General features: G+C 30.3%; 5 protein-coding genes across 9 annotated transcripts; 2 read left to right on the top strand and 3 right to left on the bottom strand.

The window, feature by feature from the left end:
- The first annotated feature begins 149 nt into the window (after positions 1-149).
- On the top strand, positions 150-2574 carry LOC111690522 (protein suppressor of variegation 3-7-like). The gene is made up of 3 exons (XM_023453018.2): positions 150-339; positions 478-870; positions 945-2574. The coding sequence occupies exons 1-3, from the start codon at positions 296-298 to the stop codon at positions 1585-1587; spliced, it is 1080 nt and encodes a 359-aa protein (XP_023308786.2). The 5' UTR covers positions 150-295; the 3' UTR covers positions 1588-2574.
- On the bottom strand, positions 325-4007 carry LOC111690521 (pyruvate kinase-like). Of its 2 annotated transcripts, none has more exons than XM_046949807.1 (2): positions 2582-4007; positions 325-839 (listed from the first exon to the last, which is right to left on the bottom strand). In XM_046949807.1, exons 1-2 carry the CDS (start codon positions 3948-3950, stop codon positions 790-792), a joined length of 1419 nt encoding a protein of 472 aa, XP_046805763.1. In that variant the 5' UTR covers positions 3951-4007; the 3' UTR covers positions 325-789. The 2 variants fall into 2 exon arrangements, with proteins under 2 accessions (XP_046805763.1, XP_023308785.2); XM_023453017.2 differs by lacking the exon at positions 325-839 and adding an exon at positions 1605-1973.
- A 788-nt stretch (positions 4008-4795) lies between these two features.
- Positions 4796-11381, bottom strand: LOC111690475 (pyruvate kinase). Of its 3 annotated transcripts, none has more exons than XM_023452953.2 (4): positions 11222-11381; positions 5414-6809; positions 5199-5355; positions 4796-5130 (listed from the first exon to the last, which is right to left on the bottom strand). In XM_023452953.2, exons 2-4 carry the CDS (start codon positions 6789-6791, stop codon positions 5118-5120), a joined length of 1548 nt encoding a protein of 515 aa, XP_023308721.1. In that variant the 5' UTR covers positions 6792-6809; positions 11222-11381; the 3' UTR covers positions 4796-5117. The 3 variants fall into 3 exon arrangements, with proteins under 3 accessions (XP_023308721.1, XP_023308719.1, XP_023308720.1); XM_023452951.2 differs by lacking the exon at positions 11222-11381 and adding an exon at positions 9049-9487; XM_023452952.2 differs by lacking the exons at positions 4796-5130; positions 11222-11381 and adding an exon at positions 9049-9491 and having other exon boundaries at positions 5195-5355.
- A 1332-nt stretch (positions 11382-12713) lies between these two features.
- LOC111690512 (guanosine-3',5'-bis(diphosphate) 3'-pyrophosphohydrolase MESH1) lies at positions 12714-14510 on the top strand. 2 transcript variants are annotated; one of them, XM_046949739.1, is made up of 4 exons: positions 12714-12841; positions 13500-13728; positions 13836-14030; positions 14355-14510. In XM_046949739.1, exons 2-4 carry the CDS (start codon positions 13507-13509, stop codon positions 14469-14471), a joined length of 534 nt encoding a protein of 177 aa, XP_046805695.1. In that variant the 5' UTR covers positions 12714-12841; positions 13500-13506; the 3' UTR covers positions 14472-14510. The 2 variants fall into 2 exon arrangements, with proteins under 2 accessions (XP_046805695.1, XP_023308776.1); XM_023453008.2 differs by having other exon boundaries at positions 12770-12921.
- LOC111690511 (probable phosphoserine aminotransferase) lies at positions 14501-15908 on the bottom strand. The gene is made up of 3 exons (XM_023453007.2): positions 15746-15908; positions 14964-15640; positions 14501-14895 (listed from the first exon to the last, which is right to left on the bottom strand). The coding sequence occupies exons 1-3, from the start codon at positions 15788-15790 to the stop codon at positions 14523-14525; spliced, it is 1095 nt and encodes a 364-aa protein (XP_023308775.2). The 5' UTR covers positions 15791-15908; the 3' UTR covers positions 14501-14522.
- Between the last annotated feature and the right edge of the window lie 1684 nt (positions 15909-17592).

The raw sequence follows: 17592 nt of genomic DNA, 5'->3' as shown, positions 1-17592 counted from the left end.
TGAATTAAAATTTCTAAAGCCATTTCAAAAATTCCGATTTTAAAAAAATTTACATCCAAAATTGCACCTTTTTAATTTAAAATAGTTGAAAATTGAAAACACTGAAGAATTTACATTCGATTTTGAGCCGCAACCAAACTTTTTAATGTCAGTCGTCACCGTTGTTATTATTTGTCGGCGCTGATCTCTAGTAACTACTTTTCGGAACAATTTAGTACTATTTGTAAATATACAAAGTCGACATCATATAAATTTCTTCAAATAATTTAATAGTAATATATATTATTTTAATATTATGAATAAATTAAGTTTCCACAGCGATCCTCATGATCCAGAATGGTAAGTTTATTGAGTAGCTATAAATGGCGCGGCCAATGCGAATAGCAACAAACAGCATTGCATTCGGCCATTAATATTCTACTACTTTTGTTAAATAAGAAAAACCTACTATTTTGTCACAAATCTTTTTGTGTTTAGGAAAGTAACAAAATTGAAAACTGAACCGGGAACCGTTAAAGATCATCACAATACTTCATCGAGTAAGGTGAAGTATTCGCAAAAGTTTTGTGAGAAATGGTTGAGCATATTCTCGCCATGGCTGTCACGTTGCGAAGACGACCCAAATAAACCATTTTGTCGAGCATGTCAATGTCGACTGGACTGCAATAGATGTCATTTACAGAGACATGAAAGGACCAGTAAACATGCACGTAATCTGGAAATATTAGTGAATAAGGGTGAAGGGGCAGCGCGTCAAAACCTTAGTATACGTCAAGAGCGCAGTAAGTACTACCAACAGCGCAAAAAGATCTGTTCATCGGTTGGCTCGCAGGAAGATTCTGAAATGGGAATGGAGGATTATATTGATGAGTAAGTATATTTGCAAAATCGGTTTTTGTAAGTTGATTTGACTATCTAAAATTATCTGGTTTAAATGATTACAGGGCGGATCAGGGGACGGAATATGGATTTGAGCAAACGGACACAAACTCAGAGGATCAGTATACTCATGAAGAGAGCATTTGCAAACAGGAAGCAATAACTGTAGATGAAATGAATCATCATATGATCGTGGCACGTTCAGCAACGAAAAATAATGTTGGCCGCCCACGTAAAGTTATCAAAACAGTTGAAAATAGTAGTGTCCATGGCGTAGAGGAAGTTGTAGATAGAAAAGATCCTATGAAACGTTTGATGCAAATTCAAAGGGACAAGAGTGAATTAATGGATTCGTTCAAAGAACTAATGGGTAGTTCTGCGCCGCATCTCTCTCCTCCCAGGGAAAAAAATCACGTTGATTTATTTTTTGAGAGCGTAAGTTCCAGTGTAAAGGCTCTTTCGCCAAAATTAATTGCTGAAACAAAGATGAGAGTGTCCCAATTGATATGTGAATTGGAGCTGCGAGCTCTAACGGAGAATGAGCAGGCTAATAATGCCCAAAATCCTAGTTCAACTGTTGTTGTTTCACAAGAGAGCAGTGGTGGAAGTTATATTATAAACCAACCAGTCACACATGTCTCTTCAAATCATCAGTCCGATACCCACCAACAAGTTAATGAAGCTCATCATTATGAAGCCTTAAGTTAAAAGATTTCTCATTATTATTTTAAATCGTATTGGTTAATTCGATATATATATGTCTTAATATTAAATTCTTTAAACATTTGCATCATAAAAACAAGATTATGATATATATTACCAAAATATAATTTTTTAACTTTAATTTAAAAGAAAGAATTAGACTTTCAACTTTTTCGTAGATTTCCGGTCAGTTTTGAACATACAATCTATATCTTCTTGCTCAAAAAATACATAAATTATGCGCATTGTATTTGTAAATCCTCCACCATCTTTCCAAGGCGAAAGTATCACAACTGAATCGCCACCTTTTATAATATTCATACGATTAGCAACGTACATGCAAAATTGAACTCTGGCATCTACTTCATTCAACCAACTTTTTTGGGCAATTTCTATAAAAATATATACTTGTATTAAGTGTAGTTATAGATGGTAAATTTGGATTACGATTGGTAATTAATTAAATTTTTTTAAGTAGTTTTATGGACTAGAAGAAATTTTCTGTTCTTAGTAATAGTTATGGGTTACAAAGAATAAAACAAATAAATCTAATATAATTTTAAATTACTAATATTAATGATCTTTACTGAACAGTTAGGTAAAACATATGAATACATAATAACATAAACTTCGTAGCCTGATTTGCGAAAAGGCCTTACAACCACTGCATTAAAATACATGCTCTCTATTTTTAAAAACGAAATTAAATTCCAAAGGGCGTAACAACAAATTAATAATTTTCACAAGTTAAAAAAATCCTAAAAAGCAACATAATGGATTATATCTGGCGGTACAGTTGTATTCAAACGTGTCTGTCGATGTTAAGATACAATACTTGTAAGAACAGTAGCTTTCATTTTATTATTTTTTTTTTGTCTCTACTTTAAAATTTTTAAAAGTGTTGTTACGCTCTTTAGAATTTTAGGTGATGACGTGCACATATTTGTGTTAATAATAATTTAATAAAAATATCTTTTAAATAGTTCTTATGTATTTTTACCTGTATACATTACTGGAATAACGCCATGATAAAGGTGAGATTGCCTAAAAGTTCTTGGACATTTCGTCACAGCTAATATTGGACATCTTGGTCGATATTTAGCTAATAAGTATGACGATTTTCCTGATGCAGTCAAAACTACAATAGCAGAGGCTGAGGACTTTTTTGCAGCATCGACTGCTGCTATAGCTATAGAATGTGCCGCATCTAAAATTGTCGGATTTTTAAGCAAAATATCCTCAAACATATGTCTATTCCATAGAGCAAGTTCAGCTTCCCGACAAATAGCACACATATATGCCATAGATTCTGAGGGAAATTGTCCTATGGCAGTTTCGCTTGAAAGCAAAACGCAGTCTACACCGTCTAAAATAGCATTTCCCAAATCGGAGACTTCTGCTTTAGTGGGAAAGATTGAGTATCGCATAGATTCCAAGAGTTTTGTGGCTAATATAATAGGTTTTCCTGCTTTATTGCAACGCGCTATTACTGCCTTTTGTGCCAAGAACACTTTGGCAATGTTTATTTCTATCGCTATATCAGCGCTTGCAAAAAGGATGCCATCTGCAACTGAAAGGATTTCATCTACATTATGTAGGCCCTGTTCGCAATCGATTTTTGCGATTATTTTTACACATTTCCCTTGATCTCCCAACAAAGAACGAACCTCTTTTACAGCCGAAGCATTTCGCATAGATGAGGCAAAAATAAAATCAATTTTGTGTTCAAGAGCAAATTTCAAATCACTGACATCTTTTTTAGATACAGCCGGGAGATCAACAGATATACCGGGAAGATTGATCTTTTTTCTGGATCCCAACATACCACCACGTTCAACTTGACAAGTTACACAATCAACTCCAACGTCTTTAACGATTAACTTTATTAATCCATCATTAATGTACACCAAGTTGCCAGGTTGGACTACATCGATAATTTTTTCATAATCCACGTATATGCATTCGCGATTTCCTTTATCCATAAGATCTCGATTTATTGATAGACGTACACTATCATTAACTTTTAATTCCACTTGAGCATTTGGACCAGCTTCTAATAAACCTGTTCTAATTTCTGGACCCTTTGTATCTAAAGCTATAGCTAACTGTATGGTGTAGCCCATTTCTTTGGAACATTCTTCTTCTACATTATGCAGCAATCGTATTGTTTCTGCGTGAAGTTCGTGTGTTTCATGCGAAAAATTTAAACGAACTATAGTCATTCCGGCTCTGATCATTTTCCTGAGCACTTCTAGAGAGCGAGAAGCTTTTGATACGGTTCCGATAACACCCGTTAAACGGTAATGCGAAGCTGGTTCCGTAAAATTTAATTTGCACGTATGCTCTAATAAGGAATTTTCATTATCCATAATATATATGTATTTAATAATTTTTATAACTTCAAATTTTGTTATTTAATTAATTTATTTTATAAGTAATGATTTTTTTATTTTTTATTGTTTTGTTTAGAGATGAGAAATGTTTGTTACTTTTCTAGAGTTAAAACTTTCATACTTTTATTTAATTATTGTAGTGAGTTTTAGAACGTCCAAGTTAAATGTCGAATATATTCGACATTCGAAAAACGGAAAACTTACGGATCTGAATTTACCCGTCATTGTTCATTTCTTACACCTTTTCCTAAAAACTCTTGTAATTGTGTGATAAAAATTGCATAATTTTTAAAATTTTTGTGATAGGAATCCATTGTTACAGAGTTGTGAGGAAGACCAATAAAATTTTTGTATACAAAATAAATACATTCATAAATATTTAATTTTGTCCTTCTAATTTAACCCTTTTTTAGCATTTTTTCTTTATAAAAATTAAAAAATTTGACGTCCTAGATTTTTTATATATTTTTTGGACTTAGACGGCCAAATTATAGATTTTATAAGCAAAATCGTTGTAAACTAGTGTTATTAATTGATTACGATTAAAATTAATCTAAAAATAATTACGATTAATTTAAATCAATAAAAATAATCAGAATTAATCAAATAATTAATTTTCAAGGATTAATTTTGATTTTTTTTTTGGATTAATTTCAATATATTTGGTACAATTCTCTTTCTTTTTACATAACGTGTAATGTAAAACTGGTTTTCAAGTTACACACTATTCGATTATAGGACTGAGAGGAATGAGTGATATGATGTACGCTAATCCTTTATATTTATAAAAGTTTGCATTTATAAAAATAAAACAACCTAAATGCGATTAAAACCCGATGCAAGTTTTATCAATTTAACTGAACGTTTATTAACACAATAATATATTAGACTACGAATACATGAGGGGGAGAAAATAATTTAGTTATTTATAGAATAGATTGTGCCAATGACGTACATAAATGTTTCCTAAACAATTATGCAGAAGCAGAATATTTTTTGGTTTTCATCTTCATGTTTGCATTATGTGTGTATGTATGTATTAGGTACAGATTAATAGTGATCCAACAGAGAAATCAAATAGAGTTTTCATTAGCTTCCAGAGCCAATGTAAGACGCAAATGTTGTATAAACTCTCCGTTTTACTTATTCAACAGGACTGTGAAGAAAGAATTGGATAAAATAATAAAAACAATGTTCATATATAAAAATCATTTTGACACTTACACAATGCGCATAGTGTTGGTAAAACCAGCACCTTGTTTCCATCCTGTGACAATTACAACTTGATCGCCAGTTTTAATAAAACCATTCTTCTTTCCAACTTGCACACCAAATTGTACACGAACATCAACATCCTTAAGCCAGTCAGATAGTGGGGGTTCTAAAAAAACGAAATATTATAACATCTAGAATGCGTTGTAAAAAGTAAAAATTAAAACCTTTGTAGACAATTGGTACTAGACCACGGTACAGATGAGACTGTCTAGCAGTTTGAGAGAAGCGTGTAACAGCAATAATTGGGCATCTTGGGCGATATTTGCTGATGAGGTATGCGGATTTGCCAGTAGTAGTAATTACAACAATGGCAGCGGCCAATGATTTGTTGGCAGCTTCAACAGCGGCAATGGCAACAGCATGAGCAGCATCAACATTGGTCAATTTGTTGGCAGCTACTAAATCAGCGAAGTAGTTTTTGTGCCAGATAGCAGCTTCGGCTTCTTTGCAGGTCTTAGCCATGGTTAATACACATTCCAATGGGTATTCGCCCTTGGCAGTTTCACCAGACAACATAACGCAATCGGCACCATCCAAAACGGCATTGGCAACATCGGAAATTTCAGCACGAGTTGGACGTGGTTTCTTAATCATAGATTCCAACATTTGAGTGGCGCAAATGACAGGTTTGCCAGCTCTATTGCAACGAGCGATGATAGCCTTCTGTGCTAAAAATACTTTTTCTGGGGGAATTTCAATACCCAAATCACCACGAGCTACCATAATACCATCACCGACGGCAATGATATCATCCAAATTATGCATGCCTTGTTGGTTTTCAATTTTTGAAATAATCTTAATATTTTTGCCCTTTTCACCCAAGACACCACGGATTTCAGTAATAGCGGCAGCATTGCGAATGAATGATGCGAAAATCATATCGACTTCTTGCTCAACACCAAACTTTAAATCAGACTTGTCCTTCTCCGAAACAGCGGGCAAATCGACAGGAACACCGGGCAAGTTTACACCCTTTCTGGATCCCAAAGAACCGCCATTTTCAATTGTGCAAGTCAATGTATCGCCTGAAACTTCGCTGACAACTAAAGAAATCAAACCGTCATCAACATACACGCGATTACCAGGCTTAACCACCTTGACAATGTTTTCATAGTCAACATAAATGATGTCCTTGCTACCCTTGTCGGCGTAATCCTTGTTAGTAGTCAATTTAATGACTTCGTTTTTCTTCAATTCGATTTCAGCGGTTCCACTACCAGCAATTAATCCGGTACGAATCTCAGGACCCTTGGTATCCAAAGCAATAGCTACTGGGTATTCATAGCCAACTTTTTCGGAGTAATTTTTAGCGGCTTGGCGAACATTTCTCACAGTTTCAGCGTGATATTCATGAGAGCCGTGAGAGAAGTTCATACGTGCAATGTTCATGCCAGTTGCCATCATTTTTTCGAGCATTTCAACGCTAACAGAAGCTGGGCCAATGGTGCAGATGATACCCGAAAGACGGATTTGTGAAACGGGAGCATCAAACTCCAATTTACACATGTGCTCCAACTGAGATTCTGCTTGAGCGGCCATCATTTGAGGTACTTCGTCTCTCTGGAAATATTGAAGATTATAATATTTAGTTTAGGTATATTTAAGATATAGGTAATATGTATATTTTTTATTGTTAAAAACAAAGTTTTAATGAATACATTTTATATCAAACATTTATTTACAGATTTTACAATTCTATTATATTTTTTCAATTTCTATCCCTATGTTGTTGTTGTGGGTATCACTAGTACTTTTCAATATCTCAAATGAATCTGCAAAAGTTGATAAACGTTTTTTACAGCTTCAAAGAAAGTATCGACCTGAACACTAAAGTAAATTTATTTGTATTTAATTGTTTTCAGGAGAGCAAAAACTTTTTTTGTCTTATTTCATCATAAAAAAGTTCTACAGAGAAAAATATTTTTTCTACTTTGTACTACACCATTTTCAACAGTAATTCAGAAAAACTCTATTGTAAATGAGATTTTCCATTTGAAATTTAGAAAATTCCAATTAAAAATGGGATTTTTCATTTAACATTTTTCTAAATGATCAATTGAAAATGAGAATTTTCATTTATAATTTAGAAAATATCAATTGAATTTGAGATATTCCATTTGAAATTCAGTAAAGAACAGTTTAAAATGAGATTTTTTATTTGAAATTCGGAATACAACAACTGAAAATGAGATTTTTCATTTGAAATTCAGAAAATTCCAATTGAAAATGAGATTTTTTATTTGAAATTTTAAAAAATCAATTGAAAATAAAATTTCTCATTTGAAATCCATAAAATCGTATGTGTTTATTTTATTCAACCTTAATTTAAAATTAATTGTAAAGAAAAATCTCATTCTCTTATTTTAAATTGGAATTTTCTGAATTTCAAATGAAAAATCTCGCTTTTAACTGTTGTATTCCGAATTTCAAATAAAAAATCTTATTTTCAATTGATGTTTTCTCAATTTAAATTGAAAATTCTCATTTTTAATTCGTCTTTTCTAAATTTAAAATGAAAAATCCCATTTTCAAATGTTCTTTTCTGAATTTCGAAAGTAAAATCTGAATTTCAATTGATATTTTCCGAATTGAAATGAAAAGTTCTCATTTCCAATTGAAAAAGGTGTAGACGAAACTTTTTTTAGTCAAAACTTTTTATTTTGATGTCGCATTTTAACATATTTATAGCAGTATTGTAGGTCATGTTTCGGAGCTACAGAAAATGCAATTTGTTTCCATTACTATTTAATTACTCTTTAATTTAGACGGAAATACGTAGTGGTATTTTGTTCCTACTAGAAATTTTGTTGCGAATTTTTGTGATTTTCGGGAAAAATTACATTTTGTTTTACAATGAAAAACATGCATTTAGATATTTTGGTTTCCCCGTACATAACTGATTTTGTTCGTACAACTTGTACTTTATATGATCAATTACCTACTATGATAATTTCTCAACAAATAAATATAACTTCACAGGATTTGATAGTTGGATGTATGACCAATAAAGGCATTAAACAGTGAAATAAACAAATTATCGAAAATTTTCATATGACTGTATTTGTCGGACTTAAGGTATTTTCAGTCTGCAATATTGAGTGTTAATACTTTTCAAAATGTTTGTATGATAATACAATTTTCTAGTCTAAACATTTGTAATTTGATTTAAAAAATATTAATGAAACGTTAATATTTATTATATTTTTAATTTGCTGTTTTGTTTATCTATTAAAGATGAATAGGTAGGTATATTAATACATATATATATAGGTATAAATAAACAAATAAAACAAGTAAATACAAACTACACAACGTATACGTAACGGAGATCTACATATGTATATTTTTTTATTTTGCTTTTTTATTCTCTTTGAACAGCTGTAATTTGTTCTAAAATAAATTTCGTACCAAAACCAAATTGCAATTTAAACAGAGGAAAAATTAACGAAAACAAAGCAACGAACGAGCGAAAGAATGCATTTGAAGGTTAATACATAAGTTGTCAGCACAATTTTTCACTCATTTTTTTACATTTTCTTTTTTACCCGTTTTCATTCAAATAATATTCTATTTAACAGAAAATTGCATAATTTGGCTTTGCAAGAAAATAAGAAAATATTATCATTAAACTTGACCTTCATAACTTGAGCTTTTTTATGCTACTCAAGCTCGAGTCTACATGATTTTTTCATAAAATTTATCCATATCGATTTAATTACCATCTGTTTGACCCGGTTTACATTGAGTGATTGTGTAACTAACTTTGGGTAATATGTAATTTGACTGGTTGTATGTATACCTTTAATTTGGAAGGTTCATCGTAAATAGTAGTGTTCACCATTCTGCCTATGCGTATGGGATAAACTGTTCCTTGAATTAGCAAACTGCTTGGTGAATATTTAAAGTTAGACGATGTTGTACTATTAGCAGCAAACCGACAACTAAAACCGCTGATAAATTTATTTAACTTGGTTGCCCTTCGAAGGACGTACAAAGAACGAAACCCAGACAAAATTTTTTATTTAAGGATTTGTCTGGGTTGAATAATATTTTTACGTTTTTTTTTCAAAAATATTTATAACCAATTATTTGAGTTTAATGATTTTAATTTTCAAATCAATAGTCACAATATTTAACAATTTTTTCTCTGGTAACTTTTTCAGTTTTTTTCTTGTAAAATAATTATGAAGTAAAAAGACTCAAGTTTTAGGTACTTTCCGCAATGCAAACGATGAGAAAATTCAATGACAATTGATTCGGCTTTTAATACTTGCAACCAACTAACCACCAAATCTAGAGCGCATGATAAAGGCTCAATATTTTCGTTTGTGCTGTTTTGTGTAAATGCTCATTATTATAACGAGAGTGAAAAACGAAATTTTACTGGCCAAAAGCACTTTTATACAGTCAATGACAAAAAAATTCCCTTTACATATCTACATTCATTTTTCGCTAAAACTTTTTTATATTTTTTAGTTATTCAATGATGATGATTTATCATTACTTTTATGTTTAATATTTCGATAACTAATATTCAAAAAATGCAAACTTTCTAATATTTATCGAATGTAATTTCTGGGTTTGGCGTACATTTTGAAAAAAAAACTTAGTGCCTTTTTAAATTTTTGTTAAATTTACAAAAAATGTGGGTATTGAAAATTTAACTTTCTTATTAAACATCATAAATTCAACAGTAGCCAAGGACAAATTCATTTCTTTTTGGGAATTTATTTTATTACTATACCCATATTCTTAATTTATATAGTCATTTTTTGTCGTTAGGTGTATGTGAAAGAACATTCATATAATAATGTGTACATATTAATAAATCTATCTACATCAGTCATTCGTTGAGGGTTAGTTTGTGTGATATAAAATAAAGCTCTAGTAAGTATATTTAGTACAAAAGGAAGTAGCTTTTTTTTTGTAAATTTCTAGATTCTCATCTTTGGGAGTGAGAATCTAAAAATTTAATGTAATTATTTTCTCTTGTTTTTTATTTCTAAAAATTTACAAGCGAAATTTCATTTCCCATTAAATATTATAGGTAACTTTTAAAAATGAAACTATTATAACTGATATATAAAATAATACAGAAAATCAAATCACTAAATTGATTAAATGAGTGTATGTATGTTTGTAGTGTAAACATTGGTGGTTGATTAAAAATTCGCATGATCATGACGTCAGCGCATGATCAGTGAATCCCAGCTGTTAAAATGAATAGGTAAATGGTAAAAACAAAAAGCCGACAGAAAGAAATGGAAGTGTTTTAAATAATGTTTGCAAGTACACACGTACAAACATGTATGAATAAGATGTTTTGTACGGAAGAAAGCTTTTTTACTGAAAACTTTTCACCGAAATATTGCGTGAGAAATGTGTTTGTATAACATAGTAAATATGCATATACATTAATTCCAAAACATTTGTACATCTGCAGGGGGTATTGTCAATCTTTTAAAAAAAATGTTATTAAATATGACCTTGAACTTAAACGATAAGGACATTCAAATGACCAATCATTACAATGTATTCATAAATAAAGGTTAGTCAAATATCGTAAACTGAACACAAACATCAATTTATAAGTAAATATATACCTATATCTAAATACATATAAAAAATCAAGAATTAAATTATAATGGATGCGATGATAAACAGGTTTTTACAGTTTCTTTTTTTGCAAACTTAAGCTCTTTCAACGTTTTCGCTTTTCAGCTGTTCTCCCTGCCTCCCTCTTTATATTTTATTACTATTTACTAAGAATCGTAATGGGAAATACAAAAAGCAAAAAAAAAAACAATCGCAACGCATATGTATGAGCTTTGACTTTGATTTCACCTTTGCATTTACTAGGCGGCATTTTTTAGTAAATGTATAGAAAACATAATATTTTTAAAAAATAAAGTCCACTAAATTAGTTTATTAAAAACAATTGCAATAAATTAATACAAATGACACTATTTTACCTTTTTTTAATTTAAATGCTGACTTTTTTGCAAAATTATTTTGTAATAACTTTGCCGGAATGCAATCTGGAGTTTAAATAAAACACACTCGCGTATAAATGCTTAACAGTTTTGTTAGAGCAATATCTAACAGTCTACTTCCAATGAGAGTTTCTTGAGAACTAAATGAAATAAAAAAAACCGTAGCAAGTTCTTTTTTCCAGTGCTCCCACATTTTAAATTTTTTCACAATTTCGTTGAACTTTTGTTAACATTATTTGTCAACGCTGATGGCAATATTGTTTGTAATTAGTTTTATAAAATAAACACTTTTAAGTTAAAAAGCGGTTTTAGAACTAGTTCAATGATTTTTGTTCTAGTTTGTCAACCTCGGAACTAGCTCTAGGAAACATATACGCCCTGTGTAAAATTAGTTCTTATTTTAACATTTTTTTTTTTCGAAATTATAAAGATTAATTGGGAAACGTCCCTGTCGAAGAAGAATTTCTAGAAATGCATTAAAATGTATGAAAAATTTTAAAATGTTGTAAGTTGACATTAAATAAAACAAAAATGACAATTTTAAACAAGTAGTAAATTAACGTGTAAATGAATCATTAATTTTTAAATTAAATTATTTTTTTTTTTTTTTGCACAAAAAGTTATTTGGATATAATTTGAGTCAATTCAAATGAATTCCATGACACAAATAATGGCGGAACATTTTTCCTCTAAAATATCATCCGATTCTCCTGAAGTTTTGACAGATATCAGCACATTTTTGGAATCTATTGGAATCTATTAAATGCTCATCATTTCAATTGGAAACAAATTGAAATTCGTTTGAATAATATTGGTCCTATACCCAGCTTAGAGTACACCAATCGGCTCAAAATCATTTTCTGAGTCTGAGGGCTTTAAAGTTCATAATTATTTTAAATACTAGCAACTTAAAAAGACCCCTTCAAAGTTTGAGTTAAATGTTCACAATCCACCGATCTTTTTTGGTTGTGGGTATAATAGTTCTCGTAAGTTTAAAAATAAATCTCGTGAAAATGACTTGTATATCAAGAGAAAAAAAATAAAATTATGTAAAATTAACTACCCGATTTTAAAATTGATGAAAATTTAAAAATAACTGAAAACATAGCCGGCTTAGAATAGGAGGCAGGTTAGTATTTTCGATCTACCAGACTAGAACACTAACCTGCCTCCTATTCTAAGCCGGCTATGTTTTCAGTTATTTTTAAATTTTCAGCAATTTTTAAATCGGGTAGTAAATTTTACATAATTTTATTTTTTTCTCTTGATATAAAAGTCATTTTGGTGGTGCCTTACATGAGACACTGATTAAGAAGCACACAACAGGTCCGATAAAGGCCTAGATATATATTTTTTAGATTTGATGTATATACATATACACATTTGCTTTATAATCAAAATAACCGACTTACAGTAATTTTTATAACGCCACCGACAACTTTAGTGTCAGCCGTCGGCGCCGTTAATATTTGTCCGCGCAGAGCTGTGACGCTATAAGTTTACTACCAAAGTATATATAATATACTACTATAAAATTAACTTTGAGAGTGTTTACATTAATCAGCTGCGTGCTATTTTTACCGGTTAAAAAGTATATATGTAAATATAAATTATAATTTGTTTTAAACATTACTTTAAGTAAATTAACATTTAAAATACTGAATCAATTTAAAAGAAAGGTAAATTTTATCAGTTAAAAGAATTGCTATACATTTTGGTATACATAATCATTAATCGTGTATTTGTGACGCTTCCTTTTTGTGTTTTGTAATGGCTTCCTAAAAAGCTTTTTAAATAATTACTATTCATTTTGTACATTTTAATAGAACCGAAACCATAAATTAAAAAATTTATGTATTTATGTTAACGAACGGCTATCGGAATAGTGTCCCACTTGAGATATATTTTGAAAAGCTGTCTACCGTACGATAAACCCAAGTAGTTTTTGTAACTCTTGTGATTCGGACATATATCCTACAAAATATTAAAGCTACGATTGCAAAGATAAAGTACTCCAGCGAATTGTATTTCCGTTTATTTTTATCGACAATATTTTAGATTTGACATCTCGTTTAATATACTCCAGATTGGAGTACTCTGCATTAGTGAACGTTGCTTAAGTACTACATTTTAAAAGAATATTTTTTTAGTTAAATTTAAAACGGAAATATTCCTTAATATTAATAATAAATTAATTAATTAATTATTATAATTAATAATAATAAAACTTTATTTTTACAATTTATTCCTTTTAAAGAGTAAAAATGCCACCATCGAATAAATTTATGGAATGCTTACAATTTGCTGCATTTAAACATCGTGATCAAAGGCGAAAAAATGCAAATCAAACGCCATATATCAATCATCCTATAAATGTTGCCACAATTTTATCAGTGGAGGGTAAAATAGATGACGAATCAATACTTATGGCAGCCTTGTTGCATGATACCGTTGAAGACACTGATACTACTTTTGGAGAAATTGAGGTAATTTACACAAATTGAGATAAATACAAGTTTATGTTTTACTTAGTATAAAAAACTTGAAAGTTGTAGTAGATTTATACAGATTTCTTCATTTTTAATTATACAAGGAGCTCTTTGGCACAGAAATATGTAATATTGTACGTGAGGTAACCGATGATAAGACTTTAGAAAAACAAGTCCGCAAGCAATTACAGATAGAACATGCGGCAAATGCGAGTACCAAAGCTAAGCTTGTAAAGTTAGCTGATAAATTGGACAACTTAAGGGACTTAGAGCAAATATTGCCAAATGGCTGGACAGAGGTAAGTAATTTTTCCTATATATCATAAAATATCATTTTAATATCGTCGGTATAAAGAAATTAATAACGAATATAATTTAGTATTCGATGAGTATTAAAAATGGTAAATTTTCAAAAATATATTTTTTGTGAATAGAATTTCCCAAATTCAAATATATCCTTTAAAAAATATTATGTATCAGTATGAAAAATTTATTTTCAAAAATGATCGAAATGCAGTTGTATTTTCAACAATTGTTTAGTAAGCGGCCTTCATTCCATATCTACATTATTTAATTGTCCATACTGTACATATTCTCAATTTTACTTTGTACGATATTTCCAGCAACGTCGTGAAGAATATTTTATATGGGCCAAAAAGGTGGTCGACAATCTACGCGGTACGAACAAGGAAATTGAAAATGAATTGGATGAGATTTTTAAAAAACGTCAATTGTTGTAAAATGAATAAATGAACCAGTTATTAAAATGTACCATAGACTATGAATTTGTTTTATTTTCGATTGTTTTCATAAAATTCCAACATAAGGTTTGCTAATTTTTGAGTTTCATCGATGGTGACGGCATTATATAAGGATGCTCGAATACCACCAACTGAACGATGACCTTTTAGTTGAATCATGCCTTCACTTTCGGCTTTTGCCAAGAAAGCCTTTTCGAGATTTTCATCGCCCTGAGGACTTCCAATACGAAAAGGTACATTCATGCGAGAACGAACATTGGCGTCCACTGGGCAATAATAAAATCCGTTCGATTTGTTAATTACATCGTATATAAGTTTAGATTTGATATCAGAATTTTTGGCCATACCTACGAGGCCACCATTACGCTTGATCCACTCAAATACTAAACCCATAACATAGATTCTGTAATGTTATTAGAAATGTTATTTAGTTTTTGAGACAATTATAAACAACACAATACTATTACGTACCCAAAAGTAGGCGGGGTGTTTAATAGGGAGTCATTTTTATTCATCAATGAGAAATTTAATATGGATGGTGTTTCCTTGACTTGATGACCCAATAAATCTTCACGTATAATTATCACGGTAGTTCCTGAGGGTCCAATATTTTTTTGTGCTCCAGCAAAAATAACACCAAAACGTTTTACATCAAACTTGCGGGATAGGAAGTTTGAAGACATGTCACAGACTAGGGGCACATCATTGGGTATTTCGGGAACAAAGTCAAACTCTACGCCATCAACAGTTTCATTATCGCAATAGTAGACATACGAAGCATTTAAATCCAAATTCCAAGAATCCATTCGAGGAACTGTCGTATACTTTGCAAATTTGGGCAAAACCAAATTAACTTTACCGTATTGTGTGGCTTCTTTAGCTGCCTTTGACGACCAAGACCCTGTTACAACATAGTCCGCAGTGCCAGTACGTCCAATAAGGTTCATGGCTACTGCAGCAAATTGACCAGTACCTCCGCCTTGCATAAGCAATATCTTATAGTTATTTGGAACATTTAAAAGTTCTCTCAACGTGTTAATGGCGTCTTTCTGAATTTTATCATACGTTGAAGAACGATGAGACATTTCCATTACTGAAATTCCACTGCCATTGCAATTTAGCAAATTTTGCTGTACTTCTTTTAGAACCTAAATATATTATTATATGTATAAATGATTTTTTTATTTTAAGCGTTTATGACAAAATAGAAATGCATTTAGTAGATATATATTATATAGGTATGATTTTCCTACCTCTTCAGGTAATTTAGCTGGGCCGGCAGCAAAGTTGATAACCATTTTTCTAATATCACGTTTGTCTTAATAATCTTTAGAATCCAATTAGCGCGACTGCTTTACTACTGACTGATCGCCTGTATATCACTTTTGTAACTAAGTGATCGGTATTTTTTTATATTGAACGTAAACATGAGCCGGTTCATTCTGGACATTGGAAAATTGTCGATTAATTGAGACACACAGACAAGTTCAACAAGCTAACGACAATAAAAACAAACAACATGCGATAATTTTAGTGTTGCCGATTTCTATGTAGGTAGTTACACAAAAACGGATCAATTTTAATTTTACCGATAATGAATCTTTAATTTTGTCAGAGTATTTTGAGTTATACTAGTGCTTTATTAAATCCATTTATAGGATAATTAATAAACGATTAAAATGAATTTTCTATGAAAACTGACAATATACTGTTACCATAAAAATGATCAAACATTAAGAAACATATGTTATTTTTAACAGATGAATTTATTTTCAAACTGGCCCTATACTAACTGAACATTAAGTATACGAATCTTTGCCGTTTTTCCTGCAAAAATTTGTTAAAATCTAAAGAAAATATATGTATGAATATGTATTTGTAGCTACTTTTGACTTCTTTGAATAAACTGTTAAATTGAAAAAAATAATTTTAGTCCGAAAATATAATATAAATCGTAATCTTGGTTGCGGCAACACTGGATAATGGAAGCGCATTTACAAATAAAAAACAGAGAACAAAGAGAGTGAGAGTGGTTTAAAGCAAAAAACCAGTTATGCCAACCGAGTCATTACCTCCAAAATGTGCATAGATATGCAGAACAACACTATTTCTTAGTGTTCGTTGTGTATGAATTGTTTCTTGTTGATTTAAATCTTGTAAAAAAGTAAGTACAAATGTATGAACGAATTTATTAATTTATACATACAAATAAAAAAAAACAAAATTTACGTAGGTCGTTTCAAATGTTACTGAACTATGAACACTTCATGTTCGTGAAAAGAGTAAATGATTGTAGCCTTATATACAAGATATACAAAAATATAATAAAAAATATATAAATTTCTTATCATATGAAATAATTTTGTATTTTTTTTAATTAAAAAAAATTAAATTTAAATTTATGGCCGAGTTTAGTGTACTAACTTTAAATTTAAACACCCATATTCATAAATGTTTAATAACGATATTGAAAGTTTATTGTAGGAATTTTGTATTGAAAATGTGCGTAATAGACCTAAATTAAGCGATTAATATCTTTATGAATACGGGGAAAATATATTAGATTTTCAAAAACTATTAGGCAATAAAATCCAAAGTTAATGCAAACAAATGAACCTATATCAGTAGTAAAATTTAATTAACAACCCCTCTACGTCTGGGTTAGTATAAACATTTTTATAAAACGTCTGTTATCAGTTCGGTATTGATACATCGCCTATTAATTTAATTTTAAAACACATCTTTACATTTGTTTTTATTTAATGGAATATTTTAAAAACACCTTTTATAGTTTCGGGCCAGTACAATTAGGAAATGTTTATCAGCATATTTAAGGCATTTGAACAAATTTTTTTTTAAGAAAATTTAAAAAAATCTTATGGTAACTATTTCTAGTTTTATCCGCTTATAATATTTTAAATAACATTTGAAACAAATTATTGATTGTTTATCGCCAAATTAAACTTAAGTGTGTTTAGTTTTTATAGTAAGTTCTTAACAATTTATGCAGTCTTCGTCAAATATTACAACTGATTAATTGGACGAAGCGTGAAAGTTATTGTTATATTCATATATATTATGTCTGTTTATATCAACAATG

The sequence above is a fragment of the Lucilia cuprina genome, chromosome 4, assembly GCF_022045245.1.
Source record: "Lucilia cuprina isolate Lc7/37 chromosome 4, ASM2204524v1, whole genome shotgun sequence".
NCBI lineage: Eukaryota > Metazoa > Arthropoda > Insecta > Diptera > Calliphoridae > Lucilia > Lucilia cuprina.
Note: the sequence above shows the minus strand (reverse complement) of the source record. Positions and strands in the feature narration are given on the sequence as shown.